General features: G+C 36.8%; 1 protein-coding gene across 3 annotated transcripts in view; it reads right to left on the bottom strand.

Annotated features, from left to right (window-relative positions):
- Window positions 1–16,212, bottom strand: part of carm1l (coactivator-associated arginine methyltransferase 1, like) — a 36,420-nt gene that overhangs the window by 16,723 nt on the left and 3,485 nt on the right. For 2 of the 3 annotated variants that reach the window (XM_067434162.1, XM_067434163.1), the window contains exons 2-7: window positions 15,822–15,947; window positions 14,139–14,245; window positions 13,925–14,029; window positions 10,600–10,710; window positions 5,311–5,488; window positions 4,312–4,402 (exon numbers count right to left, since the gene is read on the bottom strand). In XM_067434162.1, coding sequence (XP_067290263.1) covers window positions 4,312–4,402; window positions 5,311–5,488; window positions 10,600–10,710; window positions 13,925–14,029; window positions 14,139–14,245; window positions 15,822–15,947 — 718 coding nt within the window. The remainder of the gene's footprint in view (window positions 1–4,311; window positions 4,403–5,310; window positions 5,489–10,599; window positions 10,711–13,924; window positions 14,030–14,138; window positions 14,246–15,821; window positions 15,948–16,212) is intronic. The other variant, XM_067434164.1, reaches the window with a different exon arrangement.

Here is a 16,212-nt window from a genome sequence, read left to right as displayed (position 1 = left end):
TGTTGATTATCGTAATTTTCATATGCATCTGCTAACATATGAGAATGCTCGTTTCTGCGTATTTATCTGTGTTTTGATCAGGAGATTCTGAACTCATTCAGAAATCTGTAATAGTGCCCCCTAACATAAAACAGTGAAAACAGAAACCCGGAAAATTCTGTGTTTAGCAGGGAAGCGTTTTCTCACAAATAACGACGGGAAAGAGTAAAAGTGATGGCATCCATTGACTTGCATTATATGAATCACTGAGGACCACGGTTTCAGCTGAAAAACGTCTTTACTGTTCTACTTAAGAAAAAAGAAACCTACATCTTTGATGGCCTGATGGTAAGTAAATTAACAGCAAAACATTTTTTTTTTTGGTAAACTATCCCTTTAAGAGCAGAATGTTCTTTCAAGGTTCCCACTTTTTTAATCAATGAATTTCCATGAGTTAATACAGATTTTCAGAAGTATTTACTCACAATTTCTACCTGATAAAATATTTTTGAGTTTGGCATAACTGGAAAAATGGATGTTCAACATAAAAATGCCCATGGGGTTTTAATATTGTATTAATTTACATTTATTTTTTACACGTGAATGACAGCTGGTGAGGGGGAGAATTAAACAAAGAAATATCATGATTTTTAATTGGTTTAGATAATTTATGGTTTGTTTCCACCGAGTTGTTTGGTAAAGTACGGTACGCATTTATGTCAGAAGCTGTGAATGGTACCAAAATAGTACATGCCATACCACTTTTTTGGGACCCTTCCGTTGGAGTACCTCGCGCAGTAGTCCGGTACCTTAAGGGTGGAGCTACTGGAGTAATGGTGGTTTCACAGAGAATTGTCATGTGTGTGTGCTACAAGGGGAATGACAACACCTGAGACATTTTTTAATATACAGTTGAAACACAATACCATTGCAACAAAGCAAGAACAAGATCTGCTGTATGTCCTCTTTGTTTACTGTGTTGCTTTCTTCTTCGCGTGAGAATGCTACACCGTGCCTATGATAAGTGTACTGTTGGCTGTGGAAACGCAAGACGGATCAGGGTTTACTGTCCCGAAACTGTCCTGTACTGTACTGTGCCGCTCAGTGGAAAAGCCCCCTGGGTGGACCCCTGGTTTAGAGTAGTGATTTTCAACTAGTGGGTTCTAACATCAGGAAAGCATAATGTTAAATACAAATAAAACACAACTAACCATATACTAACCATATAATTGTATTATACAATGGCTCTAAAGAGAGAAAGATGCTTTTTGCCCACATAATGGTGTAATTATGATATACCAACATGAGCCAGCTGCCGAAGCTAACCAGCCAAACCTTGATGACATTCCACACACGCTGTTTAGCCCTTAGCCAAAAAAAAAGATATCTCCAAAGCCTTTTTGCTGAACATTTCAGCATGTACCCACTGCAAAGCATAAGCCAAATGTCTGTTCTAACATTACAAATATTAGGTGTTATACCTTACATGACACCTGGTTACATGATCTATAAAATCTCCAGTGAGACAATGATTACATTGTTCTAAAGTATGGTCACACCACGAGTATGAAACTCCTCACTGTCAGTCTGGTTTAATAGCACAGGCAGAGAGAAGAGAACTATGTGCCATGAGTCAGGTTTGGACTGAACCAGAGCGTTTTACAGCACCGGGAAGCTGCTTGGCTTCAGTTTGGTCACGGCACGGTGCAAGTACAGTGCAGGCTGTGTGGGCGGTGGGGGGATTACTGTCTTTCCATGCTAGCAAACCACAACCCCTGTGGACCAATGTAAAATAAACCATCATGGATGCGTCTGTAAACATTCAGTGTGATGCACGTAGGATTGAGATATGATCACGTATGCTATTATAAGAAATGTACTGGATTCAACACAAGCGAAGATTTCTCAACACCATTTGTGGAATAATGTCCGTTACCACAGAAAATAGTTTTGGTTCATCAGATGTTTTCAGTAATAGAGTACGTGTGCAATGGAGGAAAACGGGGCCAGTTTTGGGAGGGATTAAATGCTGAAAGTGTAGTTCGAACTTTTGTTAAAGCACTCTTAAATTATGAAATATAAAATTATTATTCAGAACTGTTTTTTTTGGAGCTATAAAGTAAAAAGCATTACATGTCTATCATATGTTTGAGGTAATGCATTTTTAGGTGGATGAACTTATGGACGTTATAAACATTTGACCCTCAACTGAGCCCTAAACTAACCCTACTTGAGCAACTTTGGCTATTATAATACAAGCTTTTGCTCTTTTCTAATATACAAAATTATTTAAAATTTCTGGGTGGGTAAGACTTTAAAAAAAAAAGTTTTTGAAATATGTTTTTATGGTCACCAAGACTGCATTTATTTGTTTGCAAATACAGGAAAAACTGTAATATTTTAAATAACTATAATGTTAATTTGCCGATGTCACACATTCCAGCCAACACAACAATTAATGTTGCTCAAATTATTAAATGAGTGCATTTTACTGTTAAAAACTATTTAGGACATTCAACAAAGCTTGTCTGAGCGAGCAACAGTAACCCAGGTGGGTGGAGCTTAGACTTTTACAAGGGTGGAGCTGCTTCATGTAAATAATCCTTGCACGTATTATGTTAAGGTTTACCGCTGCATGGTCATTGAAATGGATTCTCAACTTGCTAACTGATCCATTAAAGTAAACAAAGCATTACATTTTAGTTTCTCACGTATGAACCATTTATAACATACAAGTGGCTTTTTAATAGTCCCCATTCATTGTAATTGCATGTAAAACAGTGAAGAGCACAGTCTTCAGAATTTCTCATTTTGTGTTGTACAGAAGACATGTTATACACTGTAAAAAAATATTTAAAAAATAAATATTTGCCTTAAAATTTTGAGTTAATTGAAATAAAAAAATTGAGTTAATACAATGAACATTTTTGAGAATCGACAACCTTTATTCAAATATTATTAAAAGATTTTGTAAGCATATTGGGTAAATTTGTGTGTTTTATTTGCGATGACGGCGTGAAACATGACAAGTTGTGCTATTTTCATGATTTATCAAATTTTTTATGTGGTTCAGATACAATAACATTTTGAGTTTCTATTTATTAAACAAATTTCCTTCATTATATCAACTCAAATTTTAAATTTCAATGAACTTAAAATTTCAAAAAAGTCAACCAGGTTACTTACTTTTTGAAGTTAAACCAACAATTGTTTTTACAGTGTACAGGTTTTAAAAGTCATGGGGGTTGGTAATGGGAGACTAGGATAGCTTCAGGTAGGAGAAATGGGCGTGTGTCAACAGAAACTAACCCTACCCCTCACCCAGGGTTGGGGAATAATGAAATACAAGTTAGTTTTGCATTTAAAATACAAAATTTGAGTAACTGTATTTCATTACAGTTACATTTTAAATGGGTGGTAATCAAATTATAGTAACATACAAAAAGTATTTTAGATTACCAAAGTGATTACTTTGAATTTTAATGTCATTGATTTCATTTAAACATTAATGTAAACTGTAACAGGCAATTAAAATAAACAGCTTTTGGTGATTCTCAGACTCTGACAGTCTGCAAAAGCATCCTAACTACAGTTCTGCTCATAAGTTAAGCGAGGCGAGGGACGGTGAGAGCGGGCCAGTGGCGATTGATAATCAACATTAGCTGCGTGCCACACCAGTCTCGTCTCATGGCGGAGTGACGGGAGCATAAAAGGAGGCGCGATGAGAGTGGAAGACGAGAGAGGACCAGGCCTGAACTTTATGTTATGTTTTGTTTACGTTTTGTTGTGTGTGTGTGTGTGTAGGCAGTCGTCCGTGAGGGGCTGCCCACATTACGTTCGTTCTTTTTTTAATTAAAGTTGTTGAATGTTTATGAATGTTCAGAACGACTATGACGAGAAAAAATAGGCATTCTTCAGCATTCTGCCCTTTTTAGGGTCACATCTTGTGTGACACAGTGTTTCTGGTTCGTTTACATGTCTTTGGTCCATGCTGTGTTCATATTTCAGTCAAACTGCACCAGAGTTCGTATGGAAGCAGACCAAGACCAATAATTTCAGCGGTCTCGTCCATTATTTGGTGTGCACCAGGGTTCAGACGGCAATGTTCACACTTATTCAAATGAACCTCACTAATTGCATTAAAGTTTGTTTTAATCCAGCCAAACCTGCCAGGTGTGAACACACCCTAAATGATGACCGGATTTACTGGTTGTTCTCTTCAATCAATGCACAGGGAAGAAAACTGAAGAAGAAAAAACTAATTTCCTATTCCTATTTCCTAGCTAAAATTGGAGGTTAGAGAATTGCTATAGATTGAAAAGAAGGCATTACCAGAAGCTGGAGCGGGCATGATGCTCCATGTACAGTTGTTCGTCAGTGAAAGGAGCCAGGTGAATGTCACTCTGGGTAGGGAACATCATTCCTGGACAGAAGATTAAAGGTGAACCAAAAAGTAAAAAATATGCCTCTGAAACTTGACATACTTTATGTAACGTTTCCAGTGTTTCCCACAGATTCGAAAGCAATTTGGGGTGGTCGCGATGGGGGGGGGGGGGGGGGGGGGGGGGAATATGAATAAGAAAAATAATAGAAGAAAAATATTTTAAGTGGTCATTAATGGAGCATAATTATTGCACAAATAGTATTTAGTACCAAAAGATCTCCTCAAAATATTCAATAAATATTATTAAACTAAAACATAGATTTATTTAATTGAAAAATAGTTAAGGTGTTAGGTAAAGCTGTTGTCTATTCAAATGTATTGACACAGCGGTATTGGTTTGTTTAGAACTATTGATAGCGCCATGATCACGTGACCGCACGTGCTGACGCGAAATGAACGCAGGTCGCAACTCTGTTATTCAAGGGCTCTGGGTTTAACTGTTATGCCACACTACGTGCGCCAAAACGCTATTTGTTGATTCAATTTCGTAATAAAACATTTAAAAAATGTAAGGCTTTGACTTTGTTAGAGAGAGTATGTCAGGAAATGCAGCTGAACGAATACACTGCGTGTGTGTTTTAAATAGCGTTAAAAAAATTAACGAAACGCAATATGTGATGGCCGGTGTTGATTCTGTGGCGCACTGCCACAAATTAGTCTGTGTGGGAAACACTTATTCAATCAATTCCCATTTGCTGCAAGTAAGTGCATCCTGGTTTATCATCTAGACACATCCTGTCTCATGTTGACTTTGAGTATAATGAAAACAACAGAAAAACACAATGTAGCATTTGACAAGTACTTGATCATCAATAACCCAAGACATATGAACACATGGCATATGAATTGGCATTTATTGTTGCAATTGTTGTTTGCGATGTACAGACCTTTGGGTTTTAACCAGTATTTGGCGTGTAGAAAGCTCTCCAGCATCCTCTCATTGAGGAGCATGTAGCCTATGGGCTCTGAGATGATCACATCAACCTTCTCTGGGCAGGAAACTTCCTCAATCTTTCCTGACAAAACCGTGATTTTGTCAGACAAGCAATTGCTTTTCACTAGAATCTGAAGAGACAAGAATGACAAAACAGCTTAAGCTTTATCGGCATCTTGTCCACATGCTGCCAATAACCACTGAAAATATTGACTGTAAAAAACAAACAAGAGACCACAAGATTATGCTTTAAAGAGATCGCTATTAGCAGTTCTTGTGTTAAAGAATAGAGGGAGGGGAAGTGATTTTGATTATAGATAACAAGGTGCATGAATTCAAAATATGTGCACGGATAAATCATTTATAATACTGCAATGTTCCATTTAAAAAAAATAAAAAAATAGTTTTTTTAAAATAATCATTTTATTTTTATGGTGACTTTACAGCCACTATATTTAAAATGCACTAAAGGGCAACCGAACCCGAGTTCGATTGCTCCCCCCTCCCCCTGCCCTCGCTGGACTTTGTTCATATTATATTATTTGGGTCCGAATCGGGGTTCGTTTGGGTCATCAAAGCAGCAGCTGTTTACACGGTTGCTTAGTAACGACAGCGAGCGTGAAGGCGGCAAAATGCATAGCGTTGCTCCCGTCACTTTTATACTGTTGTTTTTGAACCGTTGGTTTTGTTACCAAAGCTTCATTACAAAATGACACTTGCCTCTATCTGCCGCGAATGCACTGCAAATGCTCTAAAGAGCGCTGAATACGAGCAGAAATGAGATCTACAGCTCTCTGCTTTCAGTATGTCAGTGACACTCTTCAGGTAAATGATTGAAACACACACAAAACAATTTTTTTTTAATCAAATCATATGTCATTAATAGCGGTTCACTTCCAAGATTTAGTACGATTGCATTCACATCAGCAGTGAACCGTACTGGAGTTCACATGAAACAAACCCCAAACCACCTTATTAAGCGGACTCGGGTACTGTTCGCGGGTGCGCACCCGAGTTTGGAAGACCGCGTTCACATTATCCAAACGAAAGCGTGTGAAAGCACCCTATAAAAACAGACCCACTGAAAAAAAGACAACTTTGATGATGCGAACGGCAAATACAGGTGCTGGTCATTTAATTAGAATTTCATCAAAAAGTTGATTTATTTCAATATTCCATTCAAAAAGTGAAAATTGTATATTATATTAATTCATTACACACAGACTGATATAGTTCAAATTTTTTATGTATTTTAATTTTTATGATTATAACTGACGACTAAGAAAAATTTCAAAACTCAGTGTCTCAGAAAATGTAAATATTGTGAAAAGGTTCAATATTGAAGACACCTGGTGACACACTCTAATCAGCCATTAAATGGTATATCAGACTACTTCTGTTGGCTACACAATCATGAGAAAGACTAATGTTTTGACAGTTGTCCAAGTTGTCCCAAAGACGACCAATGACACCTTGCACAGGAGGGCAAGACACAAAAGATCATTGCAAAAGAAGATGGCTCTTCACAGAGCTCTGTGTCTGAGCACATTAATAGAGAGGCGAAAGGAAGGAAAAGATGTGATAGAAAAAAGTGTACAAGCAATAGGGATAACCGCACCCTGGAGAGGATTGTGGAACAAAACCCATTCAAAGATGTGGGGGAGATTCACAAAGAGTGGACTGCAGCTTCAGTGCCTCAAGAAACACTACGCACAGATGTATGCAAGAACAACAGACTACTCTTGAACAACAGACAGCATCTGAAGCATGTCACCAAAAAACAAAAAGGACTGCTGAGTGGTCCAAAGTTATGTTCTCTGATGAAAGTAAATTTTGCATTTCCTTTGGAAATCAAGGTCCCAGAGTGTGGAGGAAGAGAGGAGAGGGACACAATCCACGTTGCTTGAGGTCCAGTGTAAAGTGTCCACAGTCAGTGTGTCGGTTTGGGGTGCCATGCCATCTGCTGGTTTATGGTTCACTGTGTTTTCTGAGGTCCAAAGTCAATGCAGCCATATACCAGGACGTTTTAGAGCACTTTCTGCTGCTGACCAACTTTATGGAGATTCAGATTTCATTTTCCAACAGGACTTGGCACCTGCACACCGTGCCAAAGCAACCAGTTCCTGGTTTAAGTACCATGGTATCCTTGTTCTTAACTGGCCAGAAAACTCGCTTGACCTTAACCCCATAGAAAATCTATGGGGTATTGTAAAGAGGATGTGCGATATGCCAGACTCAACAATGCAGAAGAGCTGAAGGCAACTATCAGAGCAACCTTGGCTCTAATAACACCTGAGCAGTGCCACAGACTGATCGACTCCATGCCACATTGCTGCAGTAATTCAGGCAAAATGAGCCCCAACTAAGGATTGAGTGCTGTACATGCTCATACTTTTCAGTTGGCCAAGATTCCTAGAAATCCTTTCTTTGTATTGGCCTTAAGTAATATAATTTTCTGAGACACTGAATTTAGGATTTTCCTTAGTTGTCAGTCATAACCATCAAAATTAAAAGTAATAAACATTTGAAATATATCAGTCTGTGTGTAATAAATGAATATAATATACAAGTTTCACTTTTTGAATGGAATTAGTGAAATAAATACACTTTTTGATGATATTATAATTATATGACCAGCACCTATAATTTGGATGGATGGAAGGACCAATGAGAAGTGCCTAACAAAAATATGAGCTTTCAGTTTTTGCATTTTGCTTTTGAATGTAGTTTTAATTAGCCTAGAAATCTAGACGCACCCTAGCAGCAGCAAATTTAATCTGCCTGCGAGTGTCGTCTAGGAACTCTCAATACCCTTCTGAGCTGTATTCCTCACAATCTGGACGAGCCAATCACATCATGTATAGAGTCGGCGGGCGGGGCCATAATGACGACGGCCGAGTTGCGTTTGCGTGCTTCTAGTCAACACAGAAACTGACGAACGGCGGCGGTCTTTCGGATCAGCTTTGACCGCGATTCTGGAAGACTTTGAGTTAAGCTTTTCTGTGAGAAAAGAACAAAGAACGGCACTGAAGTCATTCTTAAAAAGGGAAGATGTGTTCTGAGTTTTGCAGACCGGATATGTTGAATGTTTAATCTATCAACGAGCTCTGTTTCACCTTTGTTGCTCTGGTTGGTTGTAGCGCTATCCTATCGCGTGCAGAGGGAGTTTGAAAGACAGCCGTTTATCCCGCCCCTCGGATTGAGCCCTGTCAATGGTGAGTTTCCAGACCAAACATCTTGATGTGGGTCTGGCTTGTCAGGCTAAGTTTTAATTGCAATGAAATAAAAATGTATTAGAGCGGTAAATTATTTAAAATTAATAATTATTTCCATGGTCTTTGAAATGGGTTTAAAGTGTACTGATAAGCATTTGTGGCAAACTAAAATATACTTTATTATACTTTTATTTAAATATTTTCTGTAATTACACATTTTTAATGGTGAGGTTGAAATTTAGTACATTTTAAATATATTGACTTTAAAGTCACCATAAAATTAATTTTGTTATGGAATACGGCAGTATTATAAATGATTTATCCGTGCACATAATTATTATTTTTAATTCATGCACCTTCAATCAAAATCCATTCCCCTCCCTCTCTTCTCTGATGAGATCCACCAATAGCAAACCAAAATCATCCAATCAATTCCCCATGGACAAAATCAAGCCTCGCCCTACATTTGTTCTTGGTCCAGCAACCGTTTCAGTCGGATATACAGCACAACGGGGAAGAAAAGACTAGCTTAACTTCCGTTTCATGCTGACTTTAAACTTTGAATGGAAAATTCCTTACACTTCAAGCATTGAGGCCAGTTAAAATATGGGTTTGATTATCATCACCCTTGCGAAATAACACCCAAAAAAAAAAAAAAAAAAAAAATTGTAGTCTCTTATCTAAGTGAAGAAAACCATTTAGAGAATAACAGGTACAGGTTGGAACATTGGTTGCATAAATCAGATGTGGCAGTAGAAACACAAACACATGTGTTTAGAGTAACAAGACCTTTCCATTAAATGAGAAAAAGCAAGCTATTAGTACTAAGCTTGTCTGTTAAGAAAGCAGTCTTTATCCATGAAAACACGCGTCCTTGCCCACTACGCAATTTTTCGGGCCAAACCTGTCTTCAAGTCATTTAGCAGCCAGAATGTCATGCATTCCAGACACGCAGATCCTTCTGAAGGTGTTGCCCTGTGAAAATGTGCCAGAAAAGTTGGATTGGTCTGGGTATTTTTCCACAAAAGCTATATCCCTGAACTTTAAGCCAAATGGGTGTCAAACATAGATTGCGTTAAGTGATTTATCATCCTAGCACATCAAACAGTTGGCCAAGAAATACATATGTCCTACGCACTGAAAGCTCTTTGTAATAGATTTAATAATGGAAATATATGATTTGCTTTTATTGCTACACTAAGAAAAAAAATCCATAGACAAACAGTTACTGGTCATTTTCTGCCAGGACATTTTCTGTTAAATTTATGGACATTTCCCTTAAACTTAAAGCCCAATACAATGCAATTAAAAATAATTAAATAAGGGGAAATTCAGTGTAAAGTGCGCACATTTCCTCAGTCATGATCAGATTTCCCAATATTATGATTAAGTTAATACACCCACAAAAATCTAAGTTTTTCTTCATTTACTGTATGATAAGCTGTATCATTTTGATTCTTCTGTAAAACCCAAAAGGGGACATTTTGCAGAGTGTTTTCTTTCTTTCTTACAATTAAGTCTATGGAAATGGATGCCAAAAAAGGACATAAAAGCATCCATGTGCTATGAGCCAAGTTGTCTGAAGGCTTACAACTGTGAGGAACAGAGCCCAAATTTAAGCCAAACTCAAATCATCCCTTTCTGGATAAAAAAAGTATATTCAAATCAAGATCAGTCACATATTATTGTTGTCAAATGCAGTCGTTTTTTGTGTCTCATAGGCAGCATCTGAATATGCAGAAGTGAGAATGAGATATGAGAGCTACAGTTGTAGACAAGATTTTGAGCGCAAGAATTACATTCCGGTCTGTTCCTCACGCAAAGATATCATGTGACTTAAGACTTGCAATATAGTGCATGTGTCGCCCAATTTCTTATAATACTTATACATTTTAACTGCTTGGAAAACAGCAGTGTGAAAATTCTGCCGAACATGCAAAGCATCTTTTGTGTTCCAGGAATAAACTCATATGTGTTTGAAAAATGACATGAGTGTGGAGGGTGAATCATAAATAGATTGCATGTACTTCTGCATATTTAGCCACAGAACTGGCCTCCACCGCGTAAACTCTCTTAGCTCCGGCCTGGACAGCAAAGAAGGACAATATCCCTGTTCCACAGCCGACATCAAGGACCACCTACAAACAGATGCAATGCATTCCATAAGAATAAATATGAGGCAAATTGTTTGGTACTAAAGAATTATCAACAATACAATTCCTGTATATTAAGACTTTTATTTTTTAAAAATCTTAAAAGGTGCACTCGGTACATTTTATTTTATTAATTTCATTATTTGAAATCAGTACATGTGGAATCGAACTCATGATATTAGTGTTGCTACTCAATGGGGGTTGCCAGGTCAGAGCAACAAAAATAGCAAAAGTAGCTCAAAAACAGCCCAATGTGATTTTCTCCATCGGGAGGCCAAATTCTCCACTGAATTTGTACTTCTGAATTTGAGTGCCAAAATCGTACTCATGGGGGTGGAAATCAACCCGTGAAATGTTTTTTTTTTACCCACGGCAACAACTTAAAAGTAGTCCAGACTTGCCTCAAAATACCAACGTGCCAACAGTGCGCCGGAACACACCTGGTTTTTTGAGATCAGCACACCCAGGGGTGAACAGATGTGAGTATTTGCTATTTACGCTGGACGTGAAAATGATGTCTGTGTCGGGCTGAAACTAGCAAAAAACACTAGCGTCACACCTGATGTCACATTGTGCTGGGTGTATGATAGGGCCCTATAAGTGTCTATTGGCAGAGATCTTGCTTTATAGTTTATATCACAGTATGTCAATAAATCTGTGCTTAAATTTACTAATTGATAAAAAAATGAACTGCCATAATTCAGTATAGTAACTATATGGTAATCGTGTACTGTCTGACATATGGCTAGGGACACAGAAAGCTGTGAGTACTTTAGTTAGTCATTTTTTGCAGCTTAATATTAGATTTAAATGGACTTAAATGGTCAAACACACACAAATATGTCAAAAGAAATAACTGATGTGGCGAGTATTGATCTGAACAGAGGGTTATATTTTAAGGGTGTGTTCACACCTGTAATTTGGTTAACTTGTTTTTTTGTTGATACAAACCAAAGTGGTATACTTAGGCCTGGTTTCACAGACAGTGCTTAGATTAAGCCAGACTAAGGCCTTAGTTCAATTAGGAGAAAAAAACATTACTGTTGTTACGCCTCACTCAGTATTGGTCTGGTTTCACACTCACTTGATTCCATCGAACCCTGGTGCATTTATGTTCGTCTTACATCATCATTACATCATGCACGGCACATGATAGAAAACAATGCGGTTGAATATATTGTGTTTTTTTAATTTGGTGCTCTTGTGCGCAACAAAGTGAACAAAACTTGTGTTACATTATGTCCGTGGCATGAAGGCTTACAGACTCTTTTAAAGGGTAATAAAACCCTAAACCAATTTTTTTTAGATTTATACAGAGTTATGTGTGTTGAACATCATGGAATGTTACAATGTTACCATCTGTTAGTTTTGAATGTGGGAGACAACTAGTTTATTTTAAGCCTTTTGGTCTATTTTCAACTTCCTGTTTAAATTCATCTTCATGTCAACGTCATAGGTTTCTTGTACTACAGTACGGAGTATCGCTGTCTCATAATTATTCACGAGACTGTGTCTTTATCCTATAAGAAGACGCGTTGCTTAACGAGTGTTTTTTCCGCTTTGTAAGAGTATCTGCGTTGCCCGCGTTCTCTTCAATAGATCCTGAGTCTTCACACAAACGCGATTTGTCTGCACTGTGAGTGTAATCGCTCTTCATGGCTATTTAACCGACCAAACGGCATACAAAACTCCACAAAATAAGCCTAAAAAATTATGTATATAAGTTATACAACACATGTTCATATTTTCAAAGCATAGAACAAATTGCGAATGGCAGTGCTTTAAATTGCGCATTGAATTATAGTTGTCACAGGATATTTGCATTTGTGTAATAGTGTGATTGCCAGGTCAATCAAGGTGTGGATCGAGGACCACCAGATCAAGACGGCCAAGCTCACATGGCCAGCCGACTCTCCAGACCTGAACCCCATTGAATACCTCTGGAATGTGATCAAGAGGAAGACGGATGGTCACAAGCAATCAAACTAATCCAAGCTGCGTGAATTCTTGCACCAGGAGTGGCATAAAGTCACCCAACATCAATGTGAAAGACTGGTGGAGAGCATGCCAGGGCGCATGAAAGCTGTGATTCAAAATCAGGGTTATTCCACCAGATATAGATTTCTGAACTCTTCCTACGTTAAAACATTAGTATTGTGTTGTTTAAAAATGAATATGAACTTATTTTCTTTCCATTATTCAAGGCATATTTTTTTATTATTTCGACCAGTTGTTGCTTTACAATATTACAATATTTTCATTTGGCATTTGGGGAAAATGTTGTCAGTAGTTTATAGAATAAAACAAAAATGTAAATTTTAACCAAACACATACTTTTAAATAGTAAAACCAGAGAAACTGATAATTTTGCAGCAGTCTCTTAATTTTTTTCTAGAGCTGTATATACACAGTACTGTGCAAAGGTCTTAAACACGTTAGTATTTTCACCCCACAAAAATGTTTTTAAGCCAGTATATTTTGCAATAGTGTGTCAGTAGGGAATATCAGTTTACATTTTCAAACATTTATTTTGCCATTAATTGTAAGAATCCATTCCAGTGAGATTTTTGTATGCAGAAGGAGTCTGACAACAGCTGTTTGATCCACACGGAGATCTAATCTCACCATCATCGAGTCCGTCTGTGATTACATGAAGAAACTGAAAAAACAAAATCCACAATAACTGCGAGAACATCTCCAAGACACTTGAAGAAACCCTCCAGCAAAGCTCCCTGAAAAACTATGAGCAAGTGTACCAGGACAAAAGCCGTTTAAAACGCAAAGGGTGGTCACTCCGAACACTGATTTGATTTAGTTATTAGGAATTAATTCATAAACAAAATGTATTTATGACATTATTTTTGAAAGCATTCTCACTTTTCAGCTTTTTTACACAAGTGTCTAAAACTGTTAACAGTACTATAGCTTTCCAGGAAGGTTTCTTCAAGCATCTTGGAGATGTTGTCGCAGTTCTTGTGGATCTTGTTTCCGTTTTTTTCCCCTTCAGTTTCTTCATGTAATCACAAGTTACTAAAAAACAATTTGTCACATTGTCAACCTCTAGTAAAAGGTATCAGCACAGATCAATGTCATATTGGCCAACAAAGCATAAAGTAAAACAATACTGAGTACACCTTTCCCGTGTTTGATGATTTAATATTATCATGGAAATCAGAATAAACTAGCCGAGAACACTTACTTTATCTTTGAAGTCAACATCATTGAGTAAAATGGCTTTTTGGTATGTTGCAGTCCTGAGGTAATCCTGAAGCATGTTCTGCTGCTGGGACAGACAGCCATAAAACTGAGAGAAAACTGAAAATGTCTCACATATTCTTACAGCAATAAATCATGTATACTGATCACATACGAGGGAACTGAATGAGTTTGCATGGGGTAAATCTCCACTTTACCTGGAAGTACTGTAGTGCAGATGAATCATCTGTCCTCTGCTGAAACACAGACTGATCTCTCCTGAGGTCAATCCATGAGTTCAGCATTCTGTGGAAGCCCTGGAACTCTGCAGAAGTCACCCTTTTTCACTATCATGTATGACAATAACACAATTCAAGCAGTAATGGACTATAGTAGTTATTACCCTGATAGATTGATATCATATTTCTAAGGCCTCTAAATGATCAACTAAAAAGCCATATCTACTACATACTTTCAGTCATCTGATTGATAGTTTTTCAGCAAGTAAAAGATTGTGGTCAGCTTGTGGTTTATGTTATTGTTATTAATATTTTAAGATGAACACGTATTGAACTGAAGCAATTTTTTTCTTGATTATCCAGATATTATTGTTTGAAAAATCAGGAGTATCATATGATCATCAGGCTTTTGAGGTAGGGTTACTCTATGCTTTAAAACTACAGAAATTTGATCATAAAACTAAGCAAATATCATCTTACTAAGATATAAAGTGATGACTGATATTCATATGCATTTTATGCAAGTACTCTGCTATAACATTGAATAAACCTTGAGGTGTTTTTCCCTGCGAGCATTTTCCTGTGGGAGCTCTAGATTCTCCCTATACTGTATTATAGCCTACTGTATGACCATAAAAGCCTGTTTTATGAAATATGATAAAGTATTATAAAGCAATGTGGGCCTGTGAAAATTTGGCCGGGCAAGTAAAAATCTAAACCGGGCTGACTGGGCCAGTAGAAATAAATCCTTAGCATTGAGCCTTGATGTAATAAAGACACAGTTAAATGTGACATTATTAATAATAATGGTTTTATGTGAAGATTGCTTTAGGTTTTTTTCATTGCTTATATATATATATATATATATATATATATATATATATATATATATATATATATATATTTTTTTTTTTTTTTTTTTTTTTTTTTTTTTTAAGATTCAAAATGATGGCTTTCAATTATACTTTAATGTTAAATGGTAATAATTATTTAATCCCCAGAAATTGAGAAAATCATAGTACTTAGTAAAGATGCAATTAAAACATATTTAAAATATACTATCTTTATGTCGTTTCTACATGGATTTGGAGATTTAATGTGAAATTATTACAATATAAAAATCGAATAAAAATGTTAATGTTAGATGTGATTCATCATGAATAATTACAGAAAATGTGTGATTAATTATTTATTTTTGTAATCACTTGACAGCAATAATATGCTGTATATATTGTATATATCCACAGGGTTGACAATTTAGTGATATTTCTATCATGTTTGATTCAGTTACCAATGGATTTATCCACAATCTCCACGAGCCGTTAAACACAGATGTACAACAGATGTGCTGGAAAAACATAATGCTTCTCAAAGGAAAAAGACAGAAATATTCCATACTTTGATCTTGGATTAGTAATACTAGAAAAATATTAAAGAAATAAGGCAAAAGCAATAAATAATGATTCATGCTACGAGACTGGAAAAGGTTTGATGACCTAAAACAAGTACAAGTTTTTAGAAGTAACATTTGGCTTCTAAAGGTCATTAATGTTGCATGAGTTAAATACATTTCTGTCACTTTTGGAAGACCGATCAGGTAAAAGTCTGATGTAAATGTGTCAGTTTGGAGGTAAAGAGTGATGAAAAGAGTAGATAACTAACCTGACTGAGAGGCGAAGCGAATGAGGATACTGAAACAGCCCAGCGTGATGAGGAATGAGCGGCTGGCCACCCGACAACACTCGGTCTCCCTCGTGATTGAGAACTTAAAAACACAAACCCCAGCATCTAAAAGCATTAAAAAAAAAAGGATTAGGACACCCCAAAGTTCAATTAAACTATCACGCTCATATGACTACCATGGAATACAAAAGAATATGTTGGAAACATGTTCACCCAGCTCTTTTACATAAAATGTAAGTGGATGTCCGGTCCTGGTACTGCAGCTAGATTTTCAATTAATGCAAAATTAAATAGTTTGCAGCACTTTAAACCCTAAAGGCTCATGCATACCGGGATGATTATTGCTCACGCTTATTGTCGTCGTTTAAAG

This window comes from Pseudorasbora parva, chromosome 23 (genome assembly GCF_024679245.1).
Source record: "Pseudorasbora parva isolate DD20220531a chromosome 23, ASM2467924v1, whole genome shotgun sequence".
Lineage (NCBI taxonomy): Eukaryota > Metazoa > Chordata > Actinopteri > Cypriniformes > Gobionidae > Pseudorasbora > Pseudorasbora parva.
The sequence above is the reverse complement of the archived record's forward strand: the minus strand, read 5'-3'. Positions and strand labels throughout refer to the sequence as shown.